The sequence below is a fragment of the Salvelinus alpinus genome, chromosome 24 (assembly GCF_045679555.1).
Source record: "Salvelinus alpinus chromosome 24, SLU_Salpinus.1, whole genome shotgun sequence".
Classification (NCBI taxonomy): domain Eukaryota; kingdom Metazoa; phylum Chordata; class Actinopteri; order Salmoniformes; family Salmonidae; genus Salvelinus; species Salvelinus alpinus.
The window spans coordinates 46,008,657-46,036,025 of NC_092109.1; the positions used below are offsets into that span (position 1 = coordinate 46,008,657).

The following is a 27,369-nucleotide window of genomic DNA, read 5'->3' on the forward strand; positions in this document are numbered from 1 at the left end:
CACCAGCTCCTAACAGCATCCAGGCTGACTGCAGGACACCAGCTCCTAACAGCATCCAGGCTGACTGCAGGACACCAGGTCCTAACAGCATCCAGGCTGACTGCAGGACACCAGCTCCTAACAGCATCCAGGCTGACTGCAGGACACCAGCTCCTAACAGCATCCAGGCTGACTGCAGGACACCAGCTCCTAACAGCATCCAGGCTGACTGCAGGACACCAGCTCCTAACAGCATCCAGGCTGACTGCAGGACACCAGCTTCTAACAGCATCCAGGCTGACTGCAGGACACCAACTCCTAACAGCACCCAGGCTGACTGCAGGACACCAGCTCCTAACAGCATCCAGACTGACTGCAGGACACCAGCTTCTAACAGCATCCAGACTGACTGCAGGACACCAGCTCCTAACAGCATCCAGGCTGACTGCAGGACACCAGCTCCTAACAGCATCCAGACTGACTGCAGGACATCAGCTCCTAACAGCATCCAGGCTGACTGCAGGACACCAGCTCCTAGCAGCATCCAGGCTGACTGCAGGACACCAGCTCCTAGCACAGCATCCAGGCTGACTGCAGGACACCAGCTCCTAACAGCATCCAGGCTGACTGCAGGACACCAGCTCCTAACAGCATCCAGGCTGACTGCAGGACACCAGCTCCTAACAGCATCCAGGCTGACTGCAGGACACCAGCTCCTAGCACAGCATCCAGGCTGACTGCAGGACACCAGCTCCTAGCACAGCATCCAGGCTGACTGCAGGACACCAGCTCCTAGCACAGCATCCAGGCTGACTGCAGGACACCAGCTCCTAGCACAGCATCCAGGCTGACTGCAGGACACCAGCTCCTAACAGCATCCAGGCTGACTGCAGTACACCAGCTCCTAGCACAGCATCCAGGCTGACTGCAGGACACCAGCTCCTAACAGCATCCAGGCTGACTGCAGGACACCAGCTACTACCAGCATCCAGGCTGACTGCAGGACACCAGCTCCTAACAGCATCCAGGCTGACTGCAGGATACCAGCTCCTAACAGCATCCAGGCTGACTGCAGGACTCCAGCTCCTAACAGCATCCAGGCTGACTGCAGGACACCAGCTCCTAACAGCATCCAGGCTGACTGCAGGACACCAGCTCCTAACAGCATCCAGGCTGACTGCAGGACACCAGCTCCTAACAGCATCCAGGCTGACTGCAGGACACCAGCTCCTAACAGCATCCAGGCTGACTGCAGGACACCAGCTCCTAACAGCATCCTGACTGACTGCAGGACACCAGCTCCTAACAGCATCCAGGCTGACTGCAGGACACCAGCTCCTAACAGCATCCAGGCTGACTGCAGGACACCAGCTCCTAACAGCATCCAGGCTGACTGCAGGACACCAGCTCCTAACAGCATCCTGACTGACTGCAGGACACCAGCTCCTAACAGCATCCAGGCTGACTGCAGGACACCAGCTCCTAACAGCATCCAGGCTGACTGCAGGACACCAGGTCCTAACAGCATCCAGGCTGACTGCAGGACACCAGCTCCTAGCACAGCATCCAGGCTGACTGCAGGACACCAGCTCCTTGCAGCATCCAGGCTGACTGCAGGACGACACCAACTCCTAGCAGCATCCAGGCTGACTGCAGGACACCAGCTCCTAACTGCATCCAGGCTGACTGCAGGAGACCAGCTCCTAACAGCATCCAGGCTGACTGCAGGACACCAGCTCCTAACAGCATCCAGGCTGACTGCAGGACACCAGCTCCTAACACAGCGTCCAGGCTGACTGCAGGACACCAGCTCCTAACAGTATCCAGACTGACTGCAGGACACCAGCTCCTAACAGCATCCAGGCTGACTGCAGGACACCAGCTCCTAACAGCATCCAGGCTGACTGCAGGACACCAGTTCCAAGCACAGCTTCCAGGCTGACTGCAGGACACCAGCTCCTAGCACAGCATCCATAGTAATATAATGTCTTTCTGTCATTGACACTGTTGTTATCTTCTATCTTTTGGTATTCTTGTTTAAGTTTATTTAAATTTTATCGCAACACACTGTTTCCCTATGGCCGTATCTCTGGCGACCTGGTCGAAAACCTTCTGCTTTCTGACCACTGTTGTCAGCTCCTCTTGTACTTTTGAGCCCAGAGAACAAGTAAGGTGTCCTCTAAAGTCCAGGACTCTAAAGTCCAGGATTCATTTAATTTTTGATTTATTTTGTTATTATTTTTTGTATCTTGTCGTTGTATCTGAAACATTAGCTAAGTTAGCTAGCTTGACATATTTTTTGTTGTAAATAATGGTATTGGAACTTTGTTATTATTACAATGATGGCGACGATGTGGAACCCTATCCCTCAGTACACTTTACAAGCGAGCCAGGACTAAGTATTTTCTATTGGCCCACATGAACAGAACCGCACACAAATGTAATAAAAAAACGGACCCACCAGTACCAGCTCGGGTACGGTATGGTTCAGTACCGGGGTGGAAAAACACCATTAGTCAGTTTGAACTAGCTAGTGTTAGTGAGTATGGACTAGCTAGTGTTAGCGAGTATGGACTAGCTAGTGTTAGCGAGTATGAACTAGCTAGTGTTAGCGAGTATGAACTAGCTAGTGTTAGTGAGTATGGACTAGCTAGTGTTAGCGAGTATGAACTAGCTAGTGTTAGCGAGTATGAACTAGCTAGTGTTAGTGAGTATGAACTAGCTAGTGTTAGCGAGTATGAACTAGCTAGTGTTAATGAGTATATTCTAGCTAGTGTTAGCGAGTATGAACTAGCTAGTGTTAGTGAGTATGAACTAGCTAGTGTTAGTGAGTATGAACTAGCTAGTGTTAGCGAGTATGAACTAGCTAGTGTTAGTGAGTATGAACTAGCTAGTGTTAGTGAGTATGAACTAGCTAGTGTTAGCGAGTATGAACTAGCTAGTGTTAGTGAGTATGAACTAGCTAGTGTTAGCGAGTATGAACTAGCTTGTGTTAGTGAGTATGGACTAGCTAGTGTTAATGAGTATATACTAGCTAGTGTTAGTGAATATATACTAGCTACTGTTAGTGAGTATGAACTAGCTAGTGTTAGCGAGTATATGATCTAGCTCGCGTAAGCGTCAGACTTGTCTTACCGTTGTCATCGAAGGAGTCAGACGTGTAGGAGCTGAGAGAGAGAGCTTCAGATGTACTGTCTGAGAAACAAGGCACCTCTTCTACCAGATCCTCCACTGTAGACAGACAGGAGAGAGAGGGTCAGAGTGTGTGTGTGTGTGTGTGTGTGTGTGTGTCTGTATGTGTGTGATAATAAATACTACAACACACACACAACAGAACCTTGACAGTTAAAAGACTTACGCACCTATCGGGAGTTTCACTTAGCTGTCAAAAAAATGCAAAAGAAAATAATTCCCCTGAAACTGGCGACACGTAGCATCAGAACTCTGTGCTGAGCACGATCTCATCGTCACTAACACCTTGTTCCAGCTGAAGAACAAATTTAAAACATCATGGATGCCCCCACGCTCCAAACACTGGCCGCTGATTGACTAAGTCATAGTGAGACGTTCTGAAACTAATGACGTCCTGCTGACACGTGACATGAGGGGTGCAGAACGCTGAACAGATCACCGTATGATACTGGCTAAACTCCAGGTGAGGATACGTCCCCTCCGACGCCTGCAGAAGTCCAGTAAGAGGTGTCTGCACTGTATCCAGCTTGAGAAAGCTGCAGTAAGGGACGAGTTCCACCGCTCTCTCCCTGAAAGGCTGAGGGAGACTGAGCCTCTTCTGAACACAGAGGACCTCATGGACCAGAAGACTGGGCCTCTTCTGAGCTCAGAGGACCTCATGGACCAGAAGACTGGGCCTTTTCTGAGCTCAGAGGACCTCATGGACCAGAAGACTGGGCCTCTTCTGAGCTCAGAGGACCTCATGGACCAGAAGACTGAGCCTCTTCTGAGCACAGAGGACCTCATGGACCAGAAGACTGAGCCTCTTCTGAGCACAGAGGACCTCATGGACCTGAAGACTGAGCCTCTTCTGAACACAGAGGGCCTCATGGACCAGAAGACTGAGCCTCTTCTGAGCACAGAGGACCTCATGGACCAGAAGACTGAGCCTCTTCTGAGCACAGAGGACCTCATGGACCAGAAGACTGGGCCTCTTCTGAACACAGAGGACCTCATGGACCAGAAGACTGAGCCTCTTCTGAGCACAGAGGACCTCATGGACCAGAAGACTGGGCCTCTTCTGAACACAGAGGACCTCATGGACCAGAAGACTGAGCCTCTTCTGAGCACAGAGGACCTCATGGACCAGAAGACTGACCCTCTTCTGAACACAGAGGACCCCATGGACCAGAAGACTGAGCCTCTTCTGAGCACAGAGGACCCCATGGACCAGAAGACTGAGCCTCTTCTGAGCACAGAGGACCTCATGGACCTGAAGTGGGCATCTATTAGCTCAGTGCTCTATCAGGCAGCGGCCCTCTCCATTGGCGACAGAGGTAGGAAACATCACGACTGGTTCGATGAGAACTCTGACACCATCACAACCTTACTGGACAATACGCACAAAGCGCACAGGGCTACTCTCAACAGCCCCACATCTGCTACCCTTCGCAAGGTCTCATCTGCTAACCTTTGCAAGCAATGGCGTGCTGTCAGAAACGTGTGTATAGGTGGCAGGGAAGTCAGGCGCAGGAGAGTCAAACGGAGTGTAAAATGGAGTCTTTTAATAAATGTCCAAGTAACATGCTCCATAACACTAAATAGAAAATGAATAATAAACAAATATGGGTACGAAGACCCGTCGCGCACCTATACAAAAATAAACACTACACTGACAACCAACAATCTCTGACAAAGACATGAGGGGAAACAGAGGGTTAAATACACAAGAGGTAATGGATGGGATTGAAAACAGGTGTGTGGGAAGACAAGACAAAACCAATGGAAAATGAAAAATGGATCGATGATGGCTAGAAGACCGGTGACGTCGACCGCCGAACACCGCCCGAACAAGGAGAGGCAACGACTTCGGCAGAAGTCGTGACACGTGCATCACGCAAGGAAGTGCAAACAATCTTGCATGCTCTGGACGAAAAAGGCAAATAAGGAAATCCACATTTATGCAATTTTTACAACTCAACTAAAGCCCTAGAAGTCGCTTCATCAACCCCAGAAAACAGCTGATGGTTTGACTCTCTTGAAGGACCAAAACCAGATCCTGATGAGGTGGGCTGACCATCAAAACCAGAACCTGATGAGGTGGGCTGACCACCAAAACCAAATCCTGATGAGGTGGGGTGACCACCAAACCAGATCCTGATGAGGTGGGTATGACCACCAAACCAGATCCTGATGAGGTGGGTATGACCACCAAAACCAGATCCTGATGAGGTGGGCTGAACCACCAAAACCAGACCCTGATGAGGTGGGCTGAACCACCAAAACCAGATCCTGATGAGGTGGGCTGACCACCAAAACCAGATCCTGATGAGGTGGGCTGACCACCAAAACCAGATCCTGATGAGGTGGGCTGTGCACCACAACCAGATCCTGATGAGGTGGGCTGACCACCAAAACCAGATCCTGATGAGGTGGGCTGACCACCAAAACCAGATCCTGATGAGGTGGGCTGACCACCAAAACCAGATCCTGATGAGGTGGGCTGAACCACCAAAACCAGATCCTGATGGGGTGGGTTGACCACCAAATATTTTCGGTCATAAGAGACAGTAGCAGAAACATTATGTACAAAATAAGTTACCGGCATGTAAAACGTCAGCCATCCTCTTCGGCGCTAGGTGTGTGTAGGTGTGTGTGTTCTTACCAAGAGGAGAGCTGGCTCTCTGAGTTCTCTCCAGTTCATATGCTCTCTGCTCCCACTCCTCCTCTCTTCCATATCTCTCTCTCTCTTCATCCCTCTCTCCCCTCCTCTCCCAGGGAGCTTTATGGGTAGGGTTTCGTTCTGAGTGACAGGGCGACGGGGGCTGGAGATTGGGCACCACGCTACACACGGCCACGCCCCTTCTACTAGCCCCGCCCAGGATGTGATGCGAGGAATCAGATGACAAGAAACTGCTCATCTGGTGAAGACAGGGTTAACACAGTGGCTGTAGGAAAGTATTCAGACCCCTTGACTTTTTACACATTGTTACATTACAGCCTAAAATGGATTAAATAAATAAAAATCCTCCACAATCTACACACAATACCCCATAATGACAAAACAAGGTTTTTAGAAATGTTTGCAAATGTATATATATATATATATATAAAAAACTGAAATACCTTATTTACATAAGTATTAAGACCCTTTACTATGACACTCAAAATTGAGCTCAGGTGCATCCTGTTTTCATTGATCATCCTTGAGATGTTTCTACAACTTGATTGGAGTCCTGTCAATAAAAGGTCCCACAGTTGACAGTGCATGTCAGAGCAAAAACCAAGCCATGAGGTTGAAGGAATTATCCGTAGTGCTCCGAGACAAGATTGTGTCGATGCACAGATCTGGGGAAGTGTACGAAAAACTTTTCTGCAGCATTGAAGGTCCCCAAGAACATAGTGGCCTCCATCATTCTTAAATGGAAGAATTTGGTGTCAACAAGACTCTTCCTAGAGCTTGCCGCCCGGCCAAACTGAGCAATCAGGGGAGAAGGGCCTTTGTCAGGGAGGTGGCCAAGAACCCAATGATCACTCTGACAGAGCTCCAGAGTTCCTCTGTGGAGATGGGAGAACCTTCCAGAAGGACAACCATCTCTGCAGCACTCCACCAATCAGGCCTTTATGGTAGAGTGGCCAGACGGAAGCCACTCCTCAGTAAAAGGCACATGACAGCCCGCTTGCAGTTTGCCTAAAGACACCTAAAGACTCTCAGACCATGAGAAACAAGATTCTCTGGTCTGACGAAACCAAGATTGAACTCTTTGGTCTGAATGCCAAGCGTCACGTCTGGAGGAAACCTGGCACCATCCCTATTGTGAAGCATGGTGGTGGCAGCATCATGCTGTGGGGATGTTTTTCAGCAACAGGGACTGGGAGACTAGTCAGGATCGAGGGAAAGATGAACGGAGAAAAGTACAGAGAGATCCTTGATGGAAAACCTGTTCCAGAGCGCTCAGGACCTCAAACTGGGGTGAAAGTTCACCTTCCAACAGGACAACGACCCTAAGACCCTGACCTTAAGCACACAGTCATGACAACGCAGGAGTGGCTTCAGGACAAGTTGCTGAATATCCTTGAGTGGCCCAGCCAGAGTCCGGACTTGAACCCGATCAAACATCTCTGGAGAGACCTGAAAATAGCTGTGCAGCGACGCTCCCCATCCAACCTGACAGAGCTTGAGAGGATCTGCAGAGAAGAATGGGAGACTCCCCAAATACAGGTGTACCAAGCTTGTAGCATCATACCCAAGAAGACTTAATGCTCTAATTGCTGCCAAAGGTGCTTCAACAAAGTACTGAGTAAAGGGTCTGAATACTTATGTAAATGTAATTTTTCCGGTGTTTATTTGTAATAAATTTGCAACATTTTTCTAAAAACCTGTTTTTGCGTAGTCATTATGGGGTATTGTGTGTAGATTAATGCGGAAAAAACAATTTAATCCATTTTAGAATAAGGCTGTAATGTAACACAATGTGTAAAAAGTTAAGAGGTCTGAATACTTTATGAATGCACTGTACACACACACAGTCCTGTACCCTACCTGACTGGTAGAGAGAGAGCTCTCGCTGGTAGCCATGTTATCTCCATCGACACCTCTCATTGCTAGGTTGTTGTTGTTGCCAGGCCAACCAGGTAGCATCGTCGTCGGGTGTTTAGTTGGCCGTACCATCACCTGAGGAGGCCCCACCCCTCCACCTGTCACCACACCTCCGCCTAGACCTCCATCTCTGTCGCCATAACTACCGACGCTGACCTCGGCGTTGCCGGGCGTTCGGGGGTCGGCAGCGACACGTACGGCCTTGAACTCGATGCCTTCTGACCCCATCCCTGTTTTTGTCAGCAGGTAGCTGGTCTCCACGGATACAGCAGACATGCCCACCCCCGTCCCGACCCCACCCACCGCCACACCCTCCGTTGCCCCTCCTCCATCCTGACTGAAACCGGTGTCCTTCCTCTGGAACCTGATCTTCTTCCTGAAGATAATGTAGAGGAGGAGGAGGAGGGAGATGACGAAGATCAGGACTCCGATTCCGATGATTTCTACTGGACCCACGTAGGAGAGAGGCTCCTAGGAGGAGGAACAAATCACTGAATACAAGGATAACACAAAGGTTCAAAAATCAGAAACATTTTCAACAAACATCAAGAGAACAAATGATGGTGATGTCATGACCTCAGTAAGTCTTAAATTAACAAATGAGCAAGTTCTCCAAGCGGTTTATTCTCAAAACTCACACAGGCTACTGTATAGTAGTAACCTACGCCAAACAAAGGACTAATTCAACAAGTAGCTTTCTCACTTTGACATAAAAGAGCAACAAGATATCCCAAAAATTCACTTCAGAATCTGACGTTTAAATTCGGACGTTTTTTAAACGGGGTCTGCTTAGCACTGAGATTGAACACAAGACCCCCGGGACCTAGCAGACAACAGGTTGCATTCTGGTCTCCTGTTAAACCCTGGGTAACCCTGACAACAACAGAACGAGGTTTGCTACAATACTTTGAACCCTGTTTAAATATTAATAGATATTAATGGTTTTCCTGCTATTGTATAAAACTTTCCTCTTACTTTCTATACATAAACCCTGTGCAACCATGACAACAACGGATCACTGTACAGGTATGTGTGTGTCATTACCACAAGCCTGCTCTCCCCAATTAAGGTGCCACACCAGCCTCCTGTGATATACAGTACCAGTCAAAAGTTTGAACACACCTACTGTACACACAGTTGAAGTCGGAAGTTTACATACACCTTAGCCAAATACATTTAAACTCAGCTTTTCACAATTCCTGACATTTAATCCTGGTAAAAATTCCCTGTCTTAGGTCCGTTAGGATCACCACTTTATTTTAAGAATGTGAAATGTCAGAATAATAGTAGAGAGAATGATTTATTTCAGCTTTTATTTTCTTTCATCACATTCCCAGTGGGTCAGAAGTTTACATACACTCAATTAGTATTTGGTAGCATTGCCTTTAAATTGCTTAACTTGGGTCAAACGTTTCGGGTAGCCTTCCACAAGCTTCCCACAATATGTTGGGTGAATTTTGGCCCATTCCTCCTGACAGAGCTGGTGTAACGGAGTCAGGTTTGTAGGCCTCCTTGCTCGCACACGCTTTTTCAGTTCAGCCCACAAATGTTCTATAGGATTGAGGTCAGGGCTTTGTGATGGCCACTCCAATACCTTGACTTTGTTGTCCTTAAGCCATTTTGCCACAACGTTGGAAGTATGCTTGGGGCCATTGTCCATTTGGAAGACCGATTTGCGACCAAGCTTTAACTTCCTGACTGATGTCTTCAATATAAGATGTTGCTTCAATATATCCACATACTTTTCCCGCCTCATGATGCCATCTATTTTGTGAAGTGCACCAGTCCCTCCTGCAGCAAAGGACCCCCACAACATGATGTTGCCACCCCCGTGCTTCACGGTTGGGATGGTGTTCTTCGGCTTGCGAGCCTCCCCCTTTTTCCTCCAAACATAATGATGGTCATTATGGCCAAACAGTTCTATTTTTGTTTCATCAGACCAGAAAGTATGATCTCAAAAAAGTATTATCTTTTCCCCCATGTGCAGTTGCAAACTGTAGTCTGGCTTTTTTATGGCGGTTTTGGAGCAGTGGCTTCTTCCTTGCTGAGCGGCCTTTCAGGTTATGTCAATATAGGACTCGTTTTACTGTGGATATAGATACTTTTGTACCTGTTTCCTCCAGCATCTTCACAAGGTCCTTTGCTGTTGTTCTGGGATTGATTTGCACTTTTCGCACCAAAGTACGTTCATCTCTAGGAGACAGAACGCGTCTCCTTCCTGAGCGGTATGACGGCTGCGTGGTCCCATGGTGTTTATACTTGCGTACTATTGTTTGTACAGATGAACATGGTACCTTCAAGCGTTTGTAAATTGCTCCCAAGGATGAACCAGACTTGTGGAGGTCTACAATTATTTTTATGAGGTCTTGGCTGATTTCTTTTGATTTTCCCATGATGTCAAGCAAAGAGGCACTGAGTTTGAAGGTAGGCCTTGAAATACATCCACAGATACACCTCCAATTGACTCAAATGATGTCAATTAGCCTATCAGAAGCTTCTAAAGCCATGACATAATTTTCTGGGATTTTCCAAGCTGTTTATAGGCACAGTCAACTTAGTGTATGTCAACTTCTGACCCACTGGAATTGTGATACAGATAATTATAAGTGAAATAATCTGTCTGCAAACAAATGTTGGAAAAATTACTTGTGTCATCATGCACACAGTAGATGTCCTAACCGACTGGCCAAAACTATAGTTTGCTAACAAGAAATTTGTGGAGTGGTTGAAAAACGAATTTTAATGACTGCAACCTAAGTGTATGTAAATCTCCGACTTCAGCTGTATGTGGGAACTCCTTCAAGACTATTGGAAGAGCATTCCAGGTGAAGCTGGTTGAGAGAATGCCAAGCATGTGCAAAGCTGTCATCAAGGCAAAGGGTGGCTACTTTGAAGAATGTCAAATATAAAATATATTTTTTTGGTTACTACATGATTCCATATGTGTTATTTCGTAGTGTTGATGTCTTCACTTTTATTCTACAATGTAGAAAATAATAAAAATAAAGAAAAACCCTTGAATGAGTAGATGTGTCCAAACTTTTGACTGGTACTGTATGTCTGATCAGTGTACAGTTATGTGTGTGTGTGTGTGTGTGTGTGTGTGTGTGTGTGTGTGTGTGTGTGTGTGTGTGTGTGTGTGTGTGTGTGTGTGTGTGTGTGTGTGTGTGTGTGTGTGTGTGTGTGTGTGTGTGTGTGTGTGTGTGTGTGTGTGTGTGTGTGTGTGTGTGTGTATGGTACCTGTAGGTCTGGGTCCAGTAGGCTCCTCTCTCCACAGAACTGGCCCTCGTAACCATAGGAACAGTTACAATAGTACGCCCCAAAGGTGTTCATACACACTCCTCCGTTCTCACACTCCTCACGCTCACACTCGTTTACATCCTCATCACATCTGGAGAGGAGGAGAGATAGGTAATCAGGGAGAGAGAGATAGAGAGGTAGAGGAGGAGAGGAGATATAGGTAGATAGGGAGAGAGAGGCAGAGAGGTAGAGGAGAGGAGGAGGAGCAGAAGGAGGAGGAAGGAGGAGAGGAAGAGGAGGAATAGGAGGAGGAGGAGGAAGAGGAGGAGAGATAGGTAGATAGGAAGAGAGAGGTAGAGAGGTAGAGGGGAGGAGGAGGAGGATGAGGAGGATGAGGAGGATGAGGAGGAGATGAAGAGGAGGTGGAAGAGGAGGAGGAGGAAGACGAGGAGAGATAGGTAGATAGGAAGAGAGAGGTAGAGAGGTAGAGGAGGGGAGGAGGTGGAGGAGGAGGATGAGGAGGAGCGATATGTAGATTGGGAGAGAGAGGTAGAGGAGGAGAGGAAGAGGAAGAGGAGGAGGACGAGGAAGAGGAGGAGGAGGAGGAAGAGGTAAGAAGGAGAGGAGGAAGAGGAGGAGCAGACATATGTAGATAGGGAGAGAGAGATAGAGAGGTAGAGGAGGAGATATATGTAGTTAGGGAGAGAGAGAGAGGGGTAGAGGCGAGATATGTAGTTAGGGAGAGAGAGAGAGGGGTAGAGGAGGAGAGCAGCAGGAGCAGGGGAGGAGTGAAGAGAGAGGAGAGATAACTTTAAGTGTAAAGCAAAATAACCCTGTTGAGAGCCACGTTAGTTGTCATTGTAATGACACACAGCTTGCAGTTCAAACAAGGCCTCCCACTAGGACAGAAGTATCAAACACACGCCTCTGTCTCTCTCCATGAAATTATTTCTCCCTACGTCTCTTTGACGTGTAAAAAGTGTTCAGGCTTTCACCTCTTTGTAAAACTATTAATGAGTTCAACTTAATGGGAGCCAAATGTTGTACCAAACAGCTAATATATCTCTTGTGTCTTTGGGGTGAATTTAGACAATTATCACAGACTATAAAGGCTTTTCATCATAAGGACATGTCCCCTCTCTCTTCTGTTCTTTTCCACTCTCTTTCATGTACCTGGACAAGGGTAAGGCAGGCAGCAGCTGTCTGTGTGTAAAAATTAAAGTGATTCTGATTCTGATAGAGTAACACTATTGTGTTAGAGTTAGTTTTACAGTAATAACAGACTTCAGGTAGAGTTAGTTTTACAGTAATAATGGACTTCAGGTAGAGTTAGTTTTACAGTAATAACAGACTTCAGGTAGAGCTAGTTTTACAGTAATAACAGACTTTAGGTAGAGTTAGTTTTACAGTAATAATATACTTTAGGTAGAGTTAGTTTTACAGTAATAATAGACTTTAGGTAGAGTTAGTTTTACAGTAATAACAGACTTTAGGTAGAGTTAGTTTTACAGTAATAACAGACTTCAGGTAGAGTTAGTTTTACAGTAATAACAGACTTCAGGTAGACTTAGTTTTACAGTAATAACAGACTTCAGGTAGAGTCAGTTTTACAGTAATAACAGACTTCCGGTAGAGTTAGTTTTACAGTAATAACAGACTTCAGGTAGAGTTAGTTTTACAGTAATAACAGACTTCAGGTAGAGTCAGTTTTACAGTAATAACAGACTTCAGGTAGAGAGTCAGACAACAGTCAGGGTTGAGAGGAGCCAGTGTTCTGGTACACCGTAAATGGTTTACTCTCTGCTGCTCTCTAGTGGTGATTGTGTATAACTCCTGAGTGGCACAGCGGTCTAAGGCACTGCATCTCTAGTGGTGACTGTGTGTAACTGCTGCTCTCTAGTGGTGACTGTGTGTAACTGCTGCTCTCTAGTGGTGACTGTGTGTAACTGCTGCTCTCAAGTGGCGACTGGGTGCTTGTGTGTGTGTGTGTGTGTGTGTGTGTGTGTGTGTGTGTGTGTGTGTGTGTGTGTGTGTGTGTGTGTGTGTGTGTGTGTGTGTGTGTGTGTGTGTGTGTGTGTGTGTGTGTGTGTGTGTGTATGTGTCTGCACTTACATGAGTCCAGTGAGACCACGGGGACAACCACAGAAGAAGGCTGTGTCTCCGGCTGTACAGTCTGCTCCGTTCTGACAGGGGTTTGGTAGACACGAAGTCAGCTCCTCCTCACAGCGACCTCCAGTGTACCTCATACTGCAACTACAGCCAAAACCTGACAGGAGAGAGACAGGTTCAACTACAGCCTAAACCTGACAGGGGAGAGACAGGATCCACTACAGCCTAAACCTGACAGGGGAGAGACAGGATCCACTACAGCCTAAACCTGACAGGGGAGAGACAGGATCCACTACAGCCTAAACCTGACAGGGGAGAGACAGGATCCACTACAGCCTAAACCTGACAGGGGAGAGACAGGATCCACTACAGCCTAAACCTGACAGGGGAGAGACAGGATCCACTACAGCCTAAACCTGACAGGGGAGAGACAGGATCCACTACAGCCTAAACCTGACAGGGGAGAGACAGGATCCACTACAGCCTAAACCTGACAGGGGAGAGACAGGATCCACTACACCTGAAACCTGACAGGAGAGAGACAGGATCCACTACAGCCTAAACCTGACAGGGGAGAGACAGGATCTACTACAGCCTAAACCTGACAGGGGAGAGACAGGATCCACTACAGCCTAAACCTGACAGGGGAGAGACAGGATCCACTACAGCCTAAACCTGACAGGGGAGAGACAGGATCCACTACAGCCTAAACCTGACAGGGGAGAGACAGGATCCACTACAGCCTAAACCTGACAGGGGAGAGACAGGATCCACTACAGCCTAAACCTGACAGGGGAGAGACAGGATCCACTACAGCCTAAACCTGACAGGGGAGAGTCACACACACAGACAGACAGACAGACAGACAGACAGACAGACAGACAGACAGACAGACAGACAGACAGACAGACAGACAGACAGACAGACAGACAGACAGACACAGACAGACAGACAGACAGACAGACAGACAGACACAAAGTCCTCACCACCAGAGGGAAGTTGGTTACAGGTTCCTCCATTGAGACAGGGCTGGATCACACATGGGTCAGGGTAGAGTACACAGCCTAGCTTCACCTCACTAAGGCCAGCTATCTCTGCATAGCGACTCCTCTTGTTCTGGAGAGGCAGCTCGTTACTATTGAGCACCAGCGACCTCAGACACCCTTGAAACCCATCCTCGGCTCGGGGCGGACCCCTCATTCCTCTCTCCCCGGGGCCCTGGGTACGGCCCTGTCCCTTCTCCCCTGGATTGGAAGTTGGAGGTCTGACTTGAGCACCGAAGAAGAAGGACGGATCGGGTGCGAGGGGCCAGAGTCGGACGGGCGCTCCGGCGGCCCTACGGCGTTCCACGTAGCTGTCGTCTAATGACAGGAGGGTATAGTTGCTGGTGAGTTCTAACGTCACGGCATGCCAGCGCCCATCGTTGATTGGTCGGCCGGAGATACCCATGATGCCCAGCGTGTTGTCACAGTCCAGCTGGAACCACAGACGACCACTTTCGATCTGGAGAGGAGGGGAGATTACATTAGAGGAGGGTGTGTGTGTGTGTGTGTGTGTGTGTGTGTGTGTGTGTGTGTGTGTGTGTGTGTGTGTGTGTGTGTGTGTGTGTGTGTGTGTGTGTGTGTGTGTGTGTGCGTGTCTGTGTGTGCGTGTGTGTGTGTGCGTGCGTGTCTGTGTGTGCGTGTGTGTGTGTGCGTGCGAGTGCGTGTCTGTGTGTGCGTGCGTGCGTTCCTGTGTGTGTGTGCGCGTGCGTTTCTGTGTGTGTGTGTCTGTGTGCGTGCGTTTCTGTGTGTGTGTGTGTGTGCATGCGTGCGTGTACGTTTCTGTGTGTGTGCGCGCGTGTGTGTGTACCTTCAGCATGGTGCAGGGGTTGGCCCGTGTATACATGATGACTCCTCTACTCTGTAATGTTCTGATCATTAGACCCAGTCTCATCTCTCCTCCTCCTCCCTGGCCTCCTTCTTTCACCCTGTACTTTATATAGCTGTTACCTGAGAAACTCAGAGACGTCTGGCCTACACAGAGAGACAGAGAAAGAGAGAGAGAAAGAGAGAGAGACAGAGAGAGAGACAGAGAGAGAGACAGAGAGAGAGACAGAGAGAGAGACAGAGAGAGAGACAGAGAGAGAGAGACAGAGAGAGAGACAGAGAGAGAGAGACAGAGAGAGAGACAGAGAGAGAGAGACAGAGACAGAGACAGAGACAGAGACAGAGACAGAGACAGAGACAGAGAGAGAGAGAGAGAGAGAGAGAGAGAGAGAGAGAGAGAGAGAGAGAGAGAGAGAGAGAGAGAGAGAGAAAGAGACAGAGACAGAGACAGAGACAGAGACAGAGACAGAGACAGAGACAGAGACAGAGACAGAGACAGAGACAGAGAGAGAGAGAGAGAGAGAGAGAGAGAGAGAGAGAGAGACAGAGAGAGAGAGAGAGATTTGACCCCAATAACTACCGTACAGCAACCCATTAACCACAGACTCGTACATTTATTCAGTGAAAACAATGTACTGAGCAAATGTCAAATTGGCTTTAAACCAAATTACCGTACAACAGACCACGTATTCACCCTGCACACCCTAATTAACAAACAAACAAACCAAAACAAAGGCAAAGTCTTCTCATACTTTGTTGATTTCAAAAAAGGCCTTTGACTCAATATAAAATGAGGAATTGATGGAAAGTGGTGTTGAAGGAAAAACATACAACATAATCAAATCCATGTAGACTAACAACAAGTGTGCGGTTAATATTGGCAAAAAACACAAGTATTTCTTTCTACAGGGCTGTGGGGTGAGACAGGGATGCAGATTAAGCCCCACCCTCTTCAACATAAACAGTAGCCCTGTAGTCACTGCAATGCATCTGGTTAACATACGGAATATTTGATAAATAAATACAAATTATAAATATAGAGTACCAGTCAAACGTTTGGACAAACCTACTCATTCAAGGGTTTTTCTATATTTGTACTATTTTCAACATTGTAGAATAATAGTGAAGACATCAACACTATGAAATAACACATATGGAATCATGTAGTAACCAAATAAGTGTAAAACAAAGCAAAATATATTTAATATATGAGATTTTTCAACGTAGCCACCCTTTGCCTTCATGAGAGCTTTGCACACTCTTGGCATTCTCTCAACCAGCTTCATGAGGTAGTCACCTGGAATGGATTTCAATTAACAGGTGTGCCTTCTTCTTGGCAACCTAATCATGAGAAAACTAAAAGATAATTACTTGACACATGGGAAAGAATTAACAAAAAACAAACTAGAATGCTATTTGGCCCTAAACAGAAAGTACACAGTGGCAGAATACCTGACCACTGTGACGGACCCAAACTTAAGGAAAGCTTTGACAGTGAGCATAGCCTTGCTATTGAGAAATGGCCGCAGTAGGCAGACCTGGCTCTCAAGAGAAGACAGGCTATGTGCACACTGCCCACAAAATGAGGTGGAAACTGAGCTGCACTTCCTAACCTCCTGCCAAATGTATGACCATATTAGAGACACATATTTCCCTCAGATTACACAGACCCGAATACAAACCCAATTTTGATAAACTCCCATATCTACTGGGTGAAATACCACAGCGTGACATCACAGCAGCAGTATTTCTGACCTGTTGCCACAAGAAAAGGGCAACCAGTGAAGAACAAACACCATTGTAAATACACCCATATTTATGCTTATTTATATTCCCTTTTGTACTTGAACCATTTGTACATCGTTACAACACTGTAAATATACATAATATGACATTTGAAATGTCATTATTCTTTTGGAACTTCTGTGAGTGTAATGTTTACTGTTCATTTTTATTGTTTATTTCACTTTTGTTTTTTTAACTTCTTAAGGCTGCAAGGCAAAGTGTTGAGTAGCCAGTGAAATCGTGCCCATTTCAAACGGCCTCCTACTCAAATCTTGCTCGTACAATATGAATATTATTATTCTTTTTGGATAGAAAACACTTTCTAGTTTCTAAAAGAGTTGGAATTATTTCTCTGAGTGAAACAGAAGTCCTTCTGCAGCACTTTTCCTGACCAGGAAGTGAAATGTCAGAAATCGATGCTCTTTTCAACTTGATGCCTATACATGGTCTTAACACTTAGGAGTCTGCTGACACTCTATACGCCTTCCTATTGGTGTAAAGAGGATGTCAGAGAAGACATTTTTGTGCTCCTCTTGGTCTGTGGTGGAAAAAAACCTATTTCTTTGACGTGACCGTCCACTTCCGGTACTCTGAAGGAAGTGGGATTGACTTCTGTTTTGCCTTGGTAACGAACGGCTAACGTCTCCGGCTCGAATTTTTTTTGATACATGTGACCATATCATCGTAATGTATGTTTTTTCAATATAGTTTAATCAGATTATTGAAACTTTATTCGGGAGTTTTGCCGTGTTCCGTCCTCTGACTGTGTTTACGTTGGAGAAATTTATGCCACTCGGCATTCTCACAAGCAAATAGAAGTTCAAAACTTGTAATGTTCACAAGAAGGCCTACCACTGTTGTGTTGTCGGCAAACTTAATGATGGTGTTGGAGTCGTGCCTGGCCATGCAGTCATGAGTGACCAGGGAGTACAGGAGGGGACTGAGTACGCACCCTTGAGGAGCCCCCGTGTTGAGAATCAGCATGGCGGATGTGTTGTTACCTACCCTAACCACCTGGGGGAGGCCCGTGAGGAAGTCCAGGATCCAGTTGCAGAGGGATGTGTTGAGTCCCAGGGTCCTTAGCTTAGTGATCAGCTTGGAGGGCACTATGGTGTTGAACGCTGAGCTGTAGTCAATGAATAGCATTCTCACATACAGTGGGGAGAACAAGTATTTGATACACTGCCGATTTTGCAGGTTTTCCTACTTACAAAGCATGTAGAGGTCTGTAATTTTTATCATAGGTACACTTCAACTGTGAGAGACGGAATCTAAAACAAAAATCCAGAAACTCACATTGTATGATTTTTAAATAATTAATTTGCATTTTATTGCATGACATAAGTATTTGATCACCTACCAACCAGTAAGAATTCCGGCTCTCACAGACCTGTTAGTTTTTCTTTAAGAAGCCCTCCTGTTCTCCACTCATTACCTGTATTAACTGCACCTGTTTGAACTCGTTACCTGTATAAAAGACACCTGTCCACACACTCAATCAAACAGATTCCAACCTCTCCACAATGGCCAAGACCAGAGAGCTGTGTAAGGACATCAGGGATAAAATTGTAGACCTGCACAAGGCTGGGATGGGCTACAGGACAATAGGCAAGCAGCTTGGTGAGAAGGAAACAACTGTTGGCGCAATTATTAGAAAATGGAAGAAGTTCAAGATGACGGTCAATCACCCTCGGTCTGGGGCTCCATGCAAGATTTCACCTCGTGGGGCATCAATGATCATGAGGAAGGTGAGGGATCAGCCCAGAACTACACGGCAGGACCTGGTCAATGACCTGAAGAGAGCTGGGACCACAGTCTCAAAGAAAACCATTAGTAACACACTACGCCGTCATGGATTAAAATCCTGCAGCGCACGCAAGGTCCCCCTGCTTAAGCCAGTGCATGTCCAGGCCTGTCTGAAGTTTGCCAATGACCATCTGGATGATCCAGAGGAGGAATGGGAGAAGGTCATGTGGTCTGATGAGACAAAAATAGAGCTTTTTGGTCTAACTCCACTCGCCGTGTTTGGAGGAAGAAGAAGTATGAGTACAACCCCAAGAACACCATCCCAACCGTGAAGCATGGAGGTGGAAACATCATTCTTTGGGGATGCTTTTCTGCAAAGGGGACAGGACGACTGCACCGTATTGAGGGGAGGATGGATGGGGCCATGTATCGCGAGATCTTGGCCAACAACCTCCTTCCCTCAGTAAGAGCATTGAAGATGGGTCGTGGCTGGGTCTTCCAGCATGACAACGACACGAAGCACACAGCCATGGCAACTAAGGAGTGGCTCCGTAAGAAGCATCTCAAGGTCCTGGAGTGGCCTAGCCAGTCTCCAGACCTGAACCCAATAGAAAATCTTTGGAGGGAGCTGAAACTCCGTATTGCCCAGCGACAGCCCCGAAACCTGAAGGATCTGGAGAAGATCTGTAGGGAGGAGTGGGCCAAAATCCCTGCTGCAGTGTGTGCAAACCTAGTCAAGAACTACAGGAAACGTATGATCTCTGTAATTGCAAACAAAGGTTTCTGTACCAAATATTAAGTTCTGCTTTTCTGATGTATCAAATACTTATGTCATGCAATAAAATGCAAATTAATTACTTAAAAATCATACAATGTGATTTTCTGGATTTTTGTTTTAGATTCTGTCTCTCATAGTTGAAGTGTACCTATGATAAAAATTACAGACCTCTACATGCTTTGTAAGTAGGAAAACCTGCAAAATCGGCAGTGTATCAAATACTTGTTCTCCCCACTGTAGGTGTTCCTTTTGTCCAGGTGGGAAAGGGCAGTGTGGAGTGCAATAGAGATTGCATCATCCGTGGATCTGTTGGTGCGGTATGCAAATTGGAGTGGGTCTAGGGTTTCTGGGATAATGGTATTGATGTGAGCCATGACCAGCCTTTCAAAGCACTTCATGGCTACAGACGTGAGCGCTACGGGTCGGTAGTCATTTTAGGCAGGTTACCTTTTGTGTTCTTGGAAACAGGGAAGATGGTAGTCTGCTTGAAACATGTTGGTATTACAGACTCGGTCAGGGAGAGGTTGAAAATGTCAATGAGGACACTTGCCAGTTGGTCAGCGCATGCATGGAGTACACGTCCTGGTAGTCCGTCTGGCCCTGTGGCCTTGTGAATGTTGACCTGTTTAACCTTCCTGTTGTGTTTGTTTCATGTTAACTAATTCTGTGTTCCTGATCCAAAATGACCGCCCTCATTATAGCTGATTATAAATCCATAATAATACATATATTATCACCTAATATTGAGTTAGATCTTTAAAGCAACTTAAGTTCTTGTGAACATTACAAGTTTTGAACTTCTATTTGCTATTTATGGCCTGTAGGCCTCATTGACCTGAGCTCATACAACTCGTTTTTGAGTTTAAAAAAAGCATAATGTATGGATTATATTGACTATAACAAATACTCAGATGAAACATATTGTGCTATTTTATCACAGACTACTTTGTTTAACAAGGACTCTCTCCTCCTCACCAGTGTCATGATCAAAGATATGATCAAGAGGCTCACATACAGTATATCGTTTGGTCATTGTGCTGCCACAGAATGAATTGTGAGCAAGGCCTCAAAAAAGCTTTATATACCAGAGCTGCAAAAAAAGTTCTATATATTATTGAAACAATGTTGCGATTGTTTGTGAGAATGCCAACAGGTGGGGTTCCCGTGGGGGAAAGATTCTATTGGGGAAAGGTTCCCGTGGGGGTTACCATGGAAGCAAAGAAGGGGAGTGAGGTGTGTGCGTGTGCTCAAACACACATGCATGTGGGGGTCTGGGAGAGGAAGTGTGTCCATCTGATGAATGGGCATGTGCCTGAACTCAATAATATACTCTAATTGTAGTCTCACCCATTCATTTCTAATGACCGGTCATTTTTGACCAGGAACACCACAGGTGTACAAAAGTTAAATAAAACACCCAAAATGTAATGATAATCATCAAAATGTATTTTGTGTGTTCAGATGCCCTGTGTGGACAAAGTCATGGAACCTTATAACAATCAGATTAAATGAACTATATTTTTCCAGAGAGAAAATTTGTAAAATCAACCCAATTCGACCGGAACACAGCAGGAGGGTTAAAGGTCTTACTTACATCGGCTATGGAGAGCATGATCACACAGTCTTCCAGAACAGCTGATGCCCTCATGCATGCTTCAGTGTTGCTTGCCTCGAAGCGAGCATAGAAGTAATTTAGCTCATCTGGTAGGCTCGTGTCAATGGGCAGATGGCGTCTGGGTTTCCCTTTGTAGTCTGTAACAGTTAGCAAGCCCTTCCACATCCGATGAGTGTCAGAGCCGGTGTTGTACGATTCAATCTTAGTCCTGTATTGACGTTTTGCCTGTTTGATGGTTCGTCGGAAGGCATAGTGGGATTTCTTATAAGCTTCCGGGTTAGAGTCCCGCTCCTTGAAAGTGACAGCTCTGCCCTTAAGCTCAGTGCGGATGTTGCCTGTAATCCATGGCTTCTGGTTGGGGTATGTACGTACAGTCACTGTGGGGACGACATCATCGATGCACTTATTGATGAAGCCAGCGACTGATATTGTGTACTCCTCAATGTCATCGGAAAAATCCCGGAACATATTCCAGTCTGTGCTAGCAAAACAGTCCTGTAGCTTAGCATCTGCTTCATCTGTCCACTTCTTTATTGACCGAGTCACTGGTGCTTCCTGCTTTAGTTTTTGCTTGTAAGCAGGAATCAGGAGGATAGAATTATGGTCAGATTTGCCAAATGTGCGTTGGACACCAGGCGAAATAGAGCCCTTGTAGTTGTTTAGTCTGGAACACAACCCTGCCACCAAGCCATAACAAATTACTGTTGTTGTCTACGCAATCCAAAGACGGTCCATTATAAATCACAATCAGGGTCAGATTGTCATGAAGAAACAGATCGTAATTTTGGTGCACATAAAATTTAGTAATTTAGGTGCGTGTACCGCTGCAAATGTTCTTCACAATAAACAAACAACCCAGGGTATGACACCATGTCATCTTGTAACTAACTGTGCATCAAACATAGTGATCAAAAAAGTTGACACTGTATATGACATGAGTTTTATGGAAATATGAAGTGCACATTTGGACTCACAGGTGTTTTGTATTACATCAAAGCGGTATTTATTATAATCCTCAATGTCTCATTTTTTTCAAAAATACATAGATTCATCTATATTTACATAATTTCTCTCACTCAGACAACAAAACATTTACTAAAGTTACCCAATTAGCAGAAGGGATAGGAGCAACTTCTAGTTGCATGCGGTGAATGGCTCTTATTCACAATTCATACAGTATAACAGCCACTGCAGTACAATTTAGGCATGTATCACCATCAACTCCACCATTCCTCTTCAGATCTGTAAACAACAAAGATGGCTAGACTCAGGAGCCAGGCGATTATTATCAAATATAACCAGATGTATTAGGAATGTCTTATACCAGGGCTCTCCAACCCTATTCCTGGAGGTTTTAACTCCAACCCTATTCCTGGAGAGATACCTTCCTGGAGGTTTTAACTGTGTTCCTGGAGCTTTACCGTCCTGGAGGTTTTCACTCCAACCCTGTTCCTGGAGAGATACCGTCCTGGAGGTTTTCACTCCAATCCTGTTCCTGGAGAGATATCTTCCTGGAGGTTTTAACTCCAACCCTGTTCCTGGAGAGATACCGTCCTGGAGGTTTTCACTCCAATCCTGTTCCTGGAGAGATATCTTCCTGGAGGTTTTAACTCCAACCCTGTTCCTGGAGAGATACCTTCCTGGAGGTTTTAACTCCAACCCTGTTCCTGGAGATATACCTTCCTGGAGGTTTTAACTCCAACCCTGTTCCTGGAGAGATACCTTCCTGGAGGTTTTAACTCCAACCCTGTTCCTGGAGAGATACCTTCCTGGAGGTTTTAACTCCAACCCTGTTCCTGGAGAGATACCTTCCTGGAGGTTTTAACTCCAACCCTGTTCCTGGAGAGATACCTTCCTGGAGGTTTTAACTCCAACCCTGTTCCTGGAGAGATACCTTCCTGGAGGTTTTAACTCCAACCCTGTTCCTGGAGAGATACATTCCTGGAGGTTTTAACTCCAACCCTGTTCCTGGAGAGATACCTTCCTGGAGGTTTTAATTCCAACCCTGTTCCTGGAGATACCTTCCTGTAGGTTTTAACTCCAACCCTGTTCCTGGAGAGAAACCTTCCTGTAGGTTTTAACTCCAACCCTGTTCCTGGAGAGATACCTTCCTGGAGGTTTGAAAGCCTCGGTCTCATTATGCGCGGTCACGAGAGAGTATGCTCTCGTTCCAATGCTTTTCTTCAGACAATGAAATTCTCCGGTTGGAACCTTATTGATGATTAATGTTAAAAACATCCTAAATATGGATTGCATACATCATTTGACTTGTTTCTACGACCTGTAACGGAACTTTTTGAGTTTTTGTCTGGAGGGATTGCTCGTGCGTCATGAAGATGGATTACTGGGCTGAACATGCTAACAACAAGTGGCTAAATGATGGGCTTTATGGAACTTTATGGAACAAATCACTCATTTATTGTCAAACTGGGTATCCTGGGAGTGCCTTCTGATGAAGTTATTCGAAGGTAAGTGAATATTTTTAGTGTTTTTGTAGCTTCTGTTGACGCCAAAATGGCGACTATTTCTTTGGCTGGATTGTGCTCTGAGCGCCGTTCTCAGATTATTCCGCAAAGTTTTTTTGAAATCTGACACAGCGGTTGCATAGAGGATAAGTTTATCTTTAATTCTGTGAATAACACTTGCATTTTTATCAATGTTTATTATGAGTATTTCTGCAAAATCACCGGATGTTTTGGAATCAAAACATTACTGCACGTAACGCACCAATGTAAACTGAGATTTTTTTTATATATATATGCACATTATCGAACAAAACACACAATACATGTATAACATGATGTCCTATGACTGTCATCTGATGAAGATAATCAAAGGTTAGTGATTCATTTTATCTATATTTCTGCTTTTTCTAACTCCTATTGTTGGCTGAAAAAATGGCTGTGTGTGTTTGTGACTTGGCTCTGACCTAACATAATCATATGTTGTGCTTTCACTGTAAATCATTTTTTAAATCGGACACCATGGGTAGATTAACAAGATGTTTGTCTTTCATTTGCTGTATTGGACTTGTTAATGTGTGAAAGTTAAATATTTATCAAAAAAATATTTTTGAATTTCAGCGGAATGTTGTGGGTGTTCCGCTAGCGGAATCCCTGGGCTAGAAAGGTTAAAAGAACAGGGTTGGAGATCCCTGGACTAGAACAGTACTTTATAACATCCTCTTATCTGCATGTGGTAAACATATAGCTTCCTCCTTCCTTCATATAAACAATATTATCACCTGCACACTGGTCCATCCTGTCAGGCAGACACTGGCAGACAGAGGGCGCTGTGGGGCTGGAACGAACACACTGCATGTCTATAGGACAGGATTGGCCCTCACACTGCTCCTCTACGGGGTTGGGACAGGTACCTCCTAGGAGGGGGGGGGGGGGGGGGGGGTAAAGAGAGACATAATAGAAGGAGGAAAGGACAGAGTGGGGGTTAGAAAGTTATAGCAGGGGGAAGGATGAAAAGATCATAGACTTTACTATTGTAAAGTGGTTGTTCCACTGGATATCATAAGGTGAATGGACCAACTTGTAAGTCGCTCTGGATAAGAGCGTCTGCTAAATGACTTAAATGTAAATGTAAAATGAAAATAGGCTGTGTGTGTACTGACCTGGGCAGGTGCATGTCTCCGTGCGGCTGTATCGTGGTGTGATGAAGCTGACTGTCGGGGTGCTGTAGGTGACCATCGCTCCACCCTCCACCACCAGGGCCTTCTCACACACTCTGTCCCCGCAGTCGAGCTCCCCTGAGCAGGCTAGCGCCAGCACCTCCGCGCCCGCTAGGACACCCTGGAGCTGCCCTCTCTGGCCTCTCCCTTCCCCTCTCCTCCCCGCCTCCCCCATCCTAAGGATCAGCTCCTGTGAGGTTAGGTACCCTCCTCCACCCTCTCCTTCCCCCTCTGGTCTCTCCATGGCCAGGAGTAGGTCGACGCCCCCCGACATCGGCTGCACACCGAGAATGTGCAGAGGGTCCTGTTGTTGCTCAAGCGACGACGAACCCCAGCCGACTACGCCACGCAGCCTCTTTTTGAAAGATAAACACTGTATTAGTCACAACAAACTTTATTAGTCAAAACAAACTTTATTAGTCAAAACAAACTTTATTAGTCAAAACAAACTGTATTAGTCAAAACAAACTTTATTAGTCAAAACAAACTGTATTAGTCAAAACAAACTTTATTAGTCGAAACAAACTGTATTAGTCAAAACAAACTGTATTAGTCAAAACACAAACTGTATTAGTCAAAACAAACTGTATTAACCTCTGGTACTAACCCCTGGTACTAACCCCTGGTACTAAACCTAACCCCTGGTACTAACTCCTGGTACTAAGCCCTGGTACTAAACCTAACCCCTGGTACTAACCCCTGGTACTAAACCTAACCCCTGGTACTAAACCTAACCCCTGGTACTAAACCTAACCCCTGGTACTAACCCCTGGTACTAACCCCTGGTACTAACCCCTGGTACTAAACCTAACCCCTGGTACTAACCCCTGGTACTAACCCTAACCCCTGGTACTAATCCTTGGTACTAACCCCTGGTACTAACCCCTGGTACTAACCCTAACCCCTGGTACTAATCCCTGGTACTAACCCCTGGTACTAACCCCTGGTACTAACCCCTGGTACTAAAGCTAACCCATGGTACTAAACCTAACCCCTGGTACTAACCCCTGGTACTAACCCCTGGTACTAAGCCCTGGTACTAAACCTAACCCCTGGTACTAACCCCTGGAACTAAGCCCTGGTACTAAACCTAACCCCTGGTACAAACCCCTGGTACTAAACCTAACCCCTGGTACTAACCCCTGGTACTAATCCCTTGTCCTAATCCATGGTACTAACCCCTGGTACTAATCCGTGGTACTAACTACTGGTACTAACCACTGGTACTAACCCCTGGTACTAAACTTAACCCCTGGTACTAAACCTAACCCCTGGTACTAATCCATGGTACTAAACCTAACCCCTGGTACTAACCCCTGGTACTAAACCTAACCCCTGGTACTAACCCCTGGTACTAAACCTAATTCCTGGTACTAACCCCTGGTACTAATCCCTGGTACTAACCACAGGTACTAACCCCTGGTACTAAACCTAAGTTCCAGTACTAATCCCTGGTACTAACCCCTGGTACTAATCCCTGGTACTAACCCCTGGTACTAATCCCTGGTACTAAACCTAATTCATGGTACTAACCCCTGGTACTAATCCCTGGTACTAACCACAGGTACTAACCCCTGGTACTAAACCTAACCCCTGGTACAAATCCCTGGTACTAACCCCTGGTACTAACCCCTGGTACTAAACCTAACCCCTGGTACTAACCCCTGGTACTAATCCCTGGTACTAAACCTAATTCATGGTACCAACCCCTGGTACTAATCCCTGGTACTAACCACAGGTACTAACCCCTGGTACTAAACCTAACCCCTGGTACAAATCCCTGGTACTAACCCCTGGTACTAACCCCTGGTACTAACCCCTGGTACTAAACCTAACCCCTGGTACTAACCCCTGGTACTAACCCCTGGTACTAACCCCTGGTACTAAACCTAACCCCTGGTACTAACCCCTGGTACTAACCCCCCCTGTTACTAACCCCTGGTACTAACCCCTGGTACTAACCCCTGGTACTAACCCCTGGAGCAGTTTCTAAGCGCAATGAGCACCCCTACCTGAGTGATACACCCCTACCTGAGTGATACACCCCTACCTGAGTGATACACCCCTACCTGAGTGATACACCCCTACCTGAGTGATACACCCCTACCTGAGTGATACACCCCTACCTGAGTGATACACCCCTACCTGAGTGATACACCCCTACCTGAGTGATACACCCCTACCTGAGTGATACACCCCTACCTGAGTGATACACCCCTACCTGAGTGATACACCCCTACCTGAGTGATACACCCCTACCTGAGTGATACACCCCTACCTGAGTGATACACCCCTACCTGAGTGATACACCCCTACCTGAGTGATACACCCCTACCTGAGTGATACACCCCTACCTGAGTGATACACCCCTACCTGAGTGATACACCCCTACCTGAGTGATACACCCCTACCTGAGTGATACACCCCTACCTGAGTGATACACAGGTTGGCAGCACTGGAGCGGTTTCTAGGGGTTGAGTGCCTTGATCAAGATTTCAAGTGCAGATTGTCAGATCCGGCGACCCTTTAGTCTCCCTACCTTTTTTTGATGTTACTGAGATCCCAGCAGCTGGTTCAAGGGTCACAGGGGAAGGGGAATCTCAAGATGACACACAAACCTGCTTGATATTACTAAGATGTCGTCCCAGCAGGTCTTCAGGGGTCAGCGAGGAAAACCTCAGGGTGATGGCGCTACGGAGGAGATCCTCAGTCACCTGTTCAACCACGACCGTTACGACCACTGGGACAGAGTAACGGCCGTCACTCACCGTAGCGTTACACTGATACCTGGGCAGA

General features: G+C 46.3%; 1 protein-coding gene across 1 annotated transcript in view; it reads right to left on the minus strand.

Moving 5' to 3' along the window:
* Nucleotides 1-27,369, minus strand: part of LOC139551917 (protocadherin Fat 3) — a gene marked incomplete at its 3' end in the record, with an annotated part of 293,271 nt that overhangs the window by 30,085 nt on the left and 235,817 nt on the right. Inside the window, exons 58-67 of the mRNA XM_071363255.1 lie at nucleotides 27,192-27,360; nucleotides 24,517-24,928; nucleotides 24,136-24,270; nucleotides 14,951-15,114; nucleotides 14,086-14,602; nucleotides 13,103-13,256; nucleotides 10,991-11,141; nucleotides 7,694-8,221; nucleotides 5,816-6,071; nucleotides 3,115-3,210 (exon numbers count right to left, since the gene is read on the minus strand). Coding sequence (XP_071219356.1) covers nucleotides 3,115-3,210; nucleotides 5,816-6,071; nucleotides 7,694-8,221; nucleotides 10,991-11,141; nucleotides 13,103-13,256; nucleotides 14,086-14,602; nucleotides 14,951-15,114; nucleotides 24,136-24,270; nucleotides 24,517-24,928; nucleotides 27,192-27,360 — 2,582 coding nt within the window. The remainder of the gene's footprint in view (nucleotides 1-3,114; nucleotides 3,211-5,815; nucleotides 6,072-7,693; nucleotides 8,222-10,990; nucleotides 11,142-13,102; nucleotides 13,257-14,085; nucleotides 14,603-14,950; nucleotides 15,115-24,135; nucleotides 24,271-24,516; nucleotides 24,929-27,191; nucleotides 27,361-27,369) is intronic.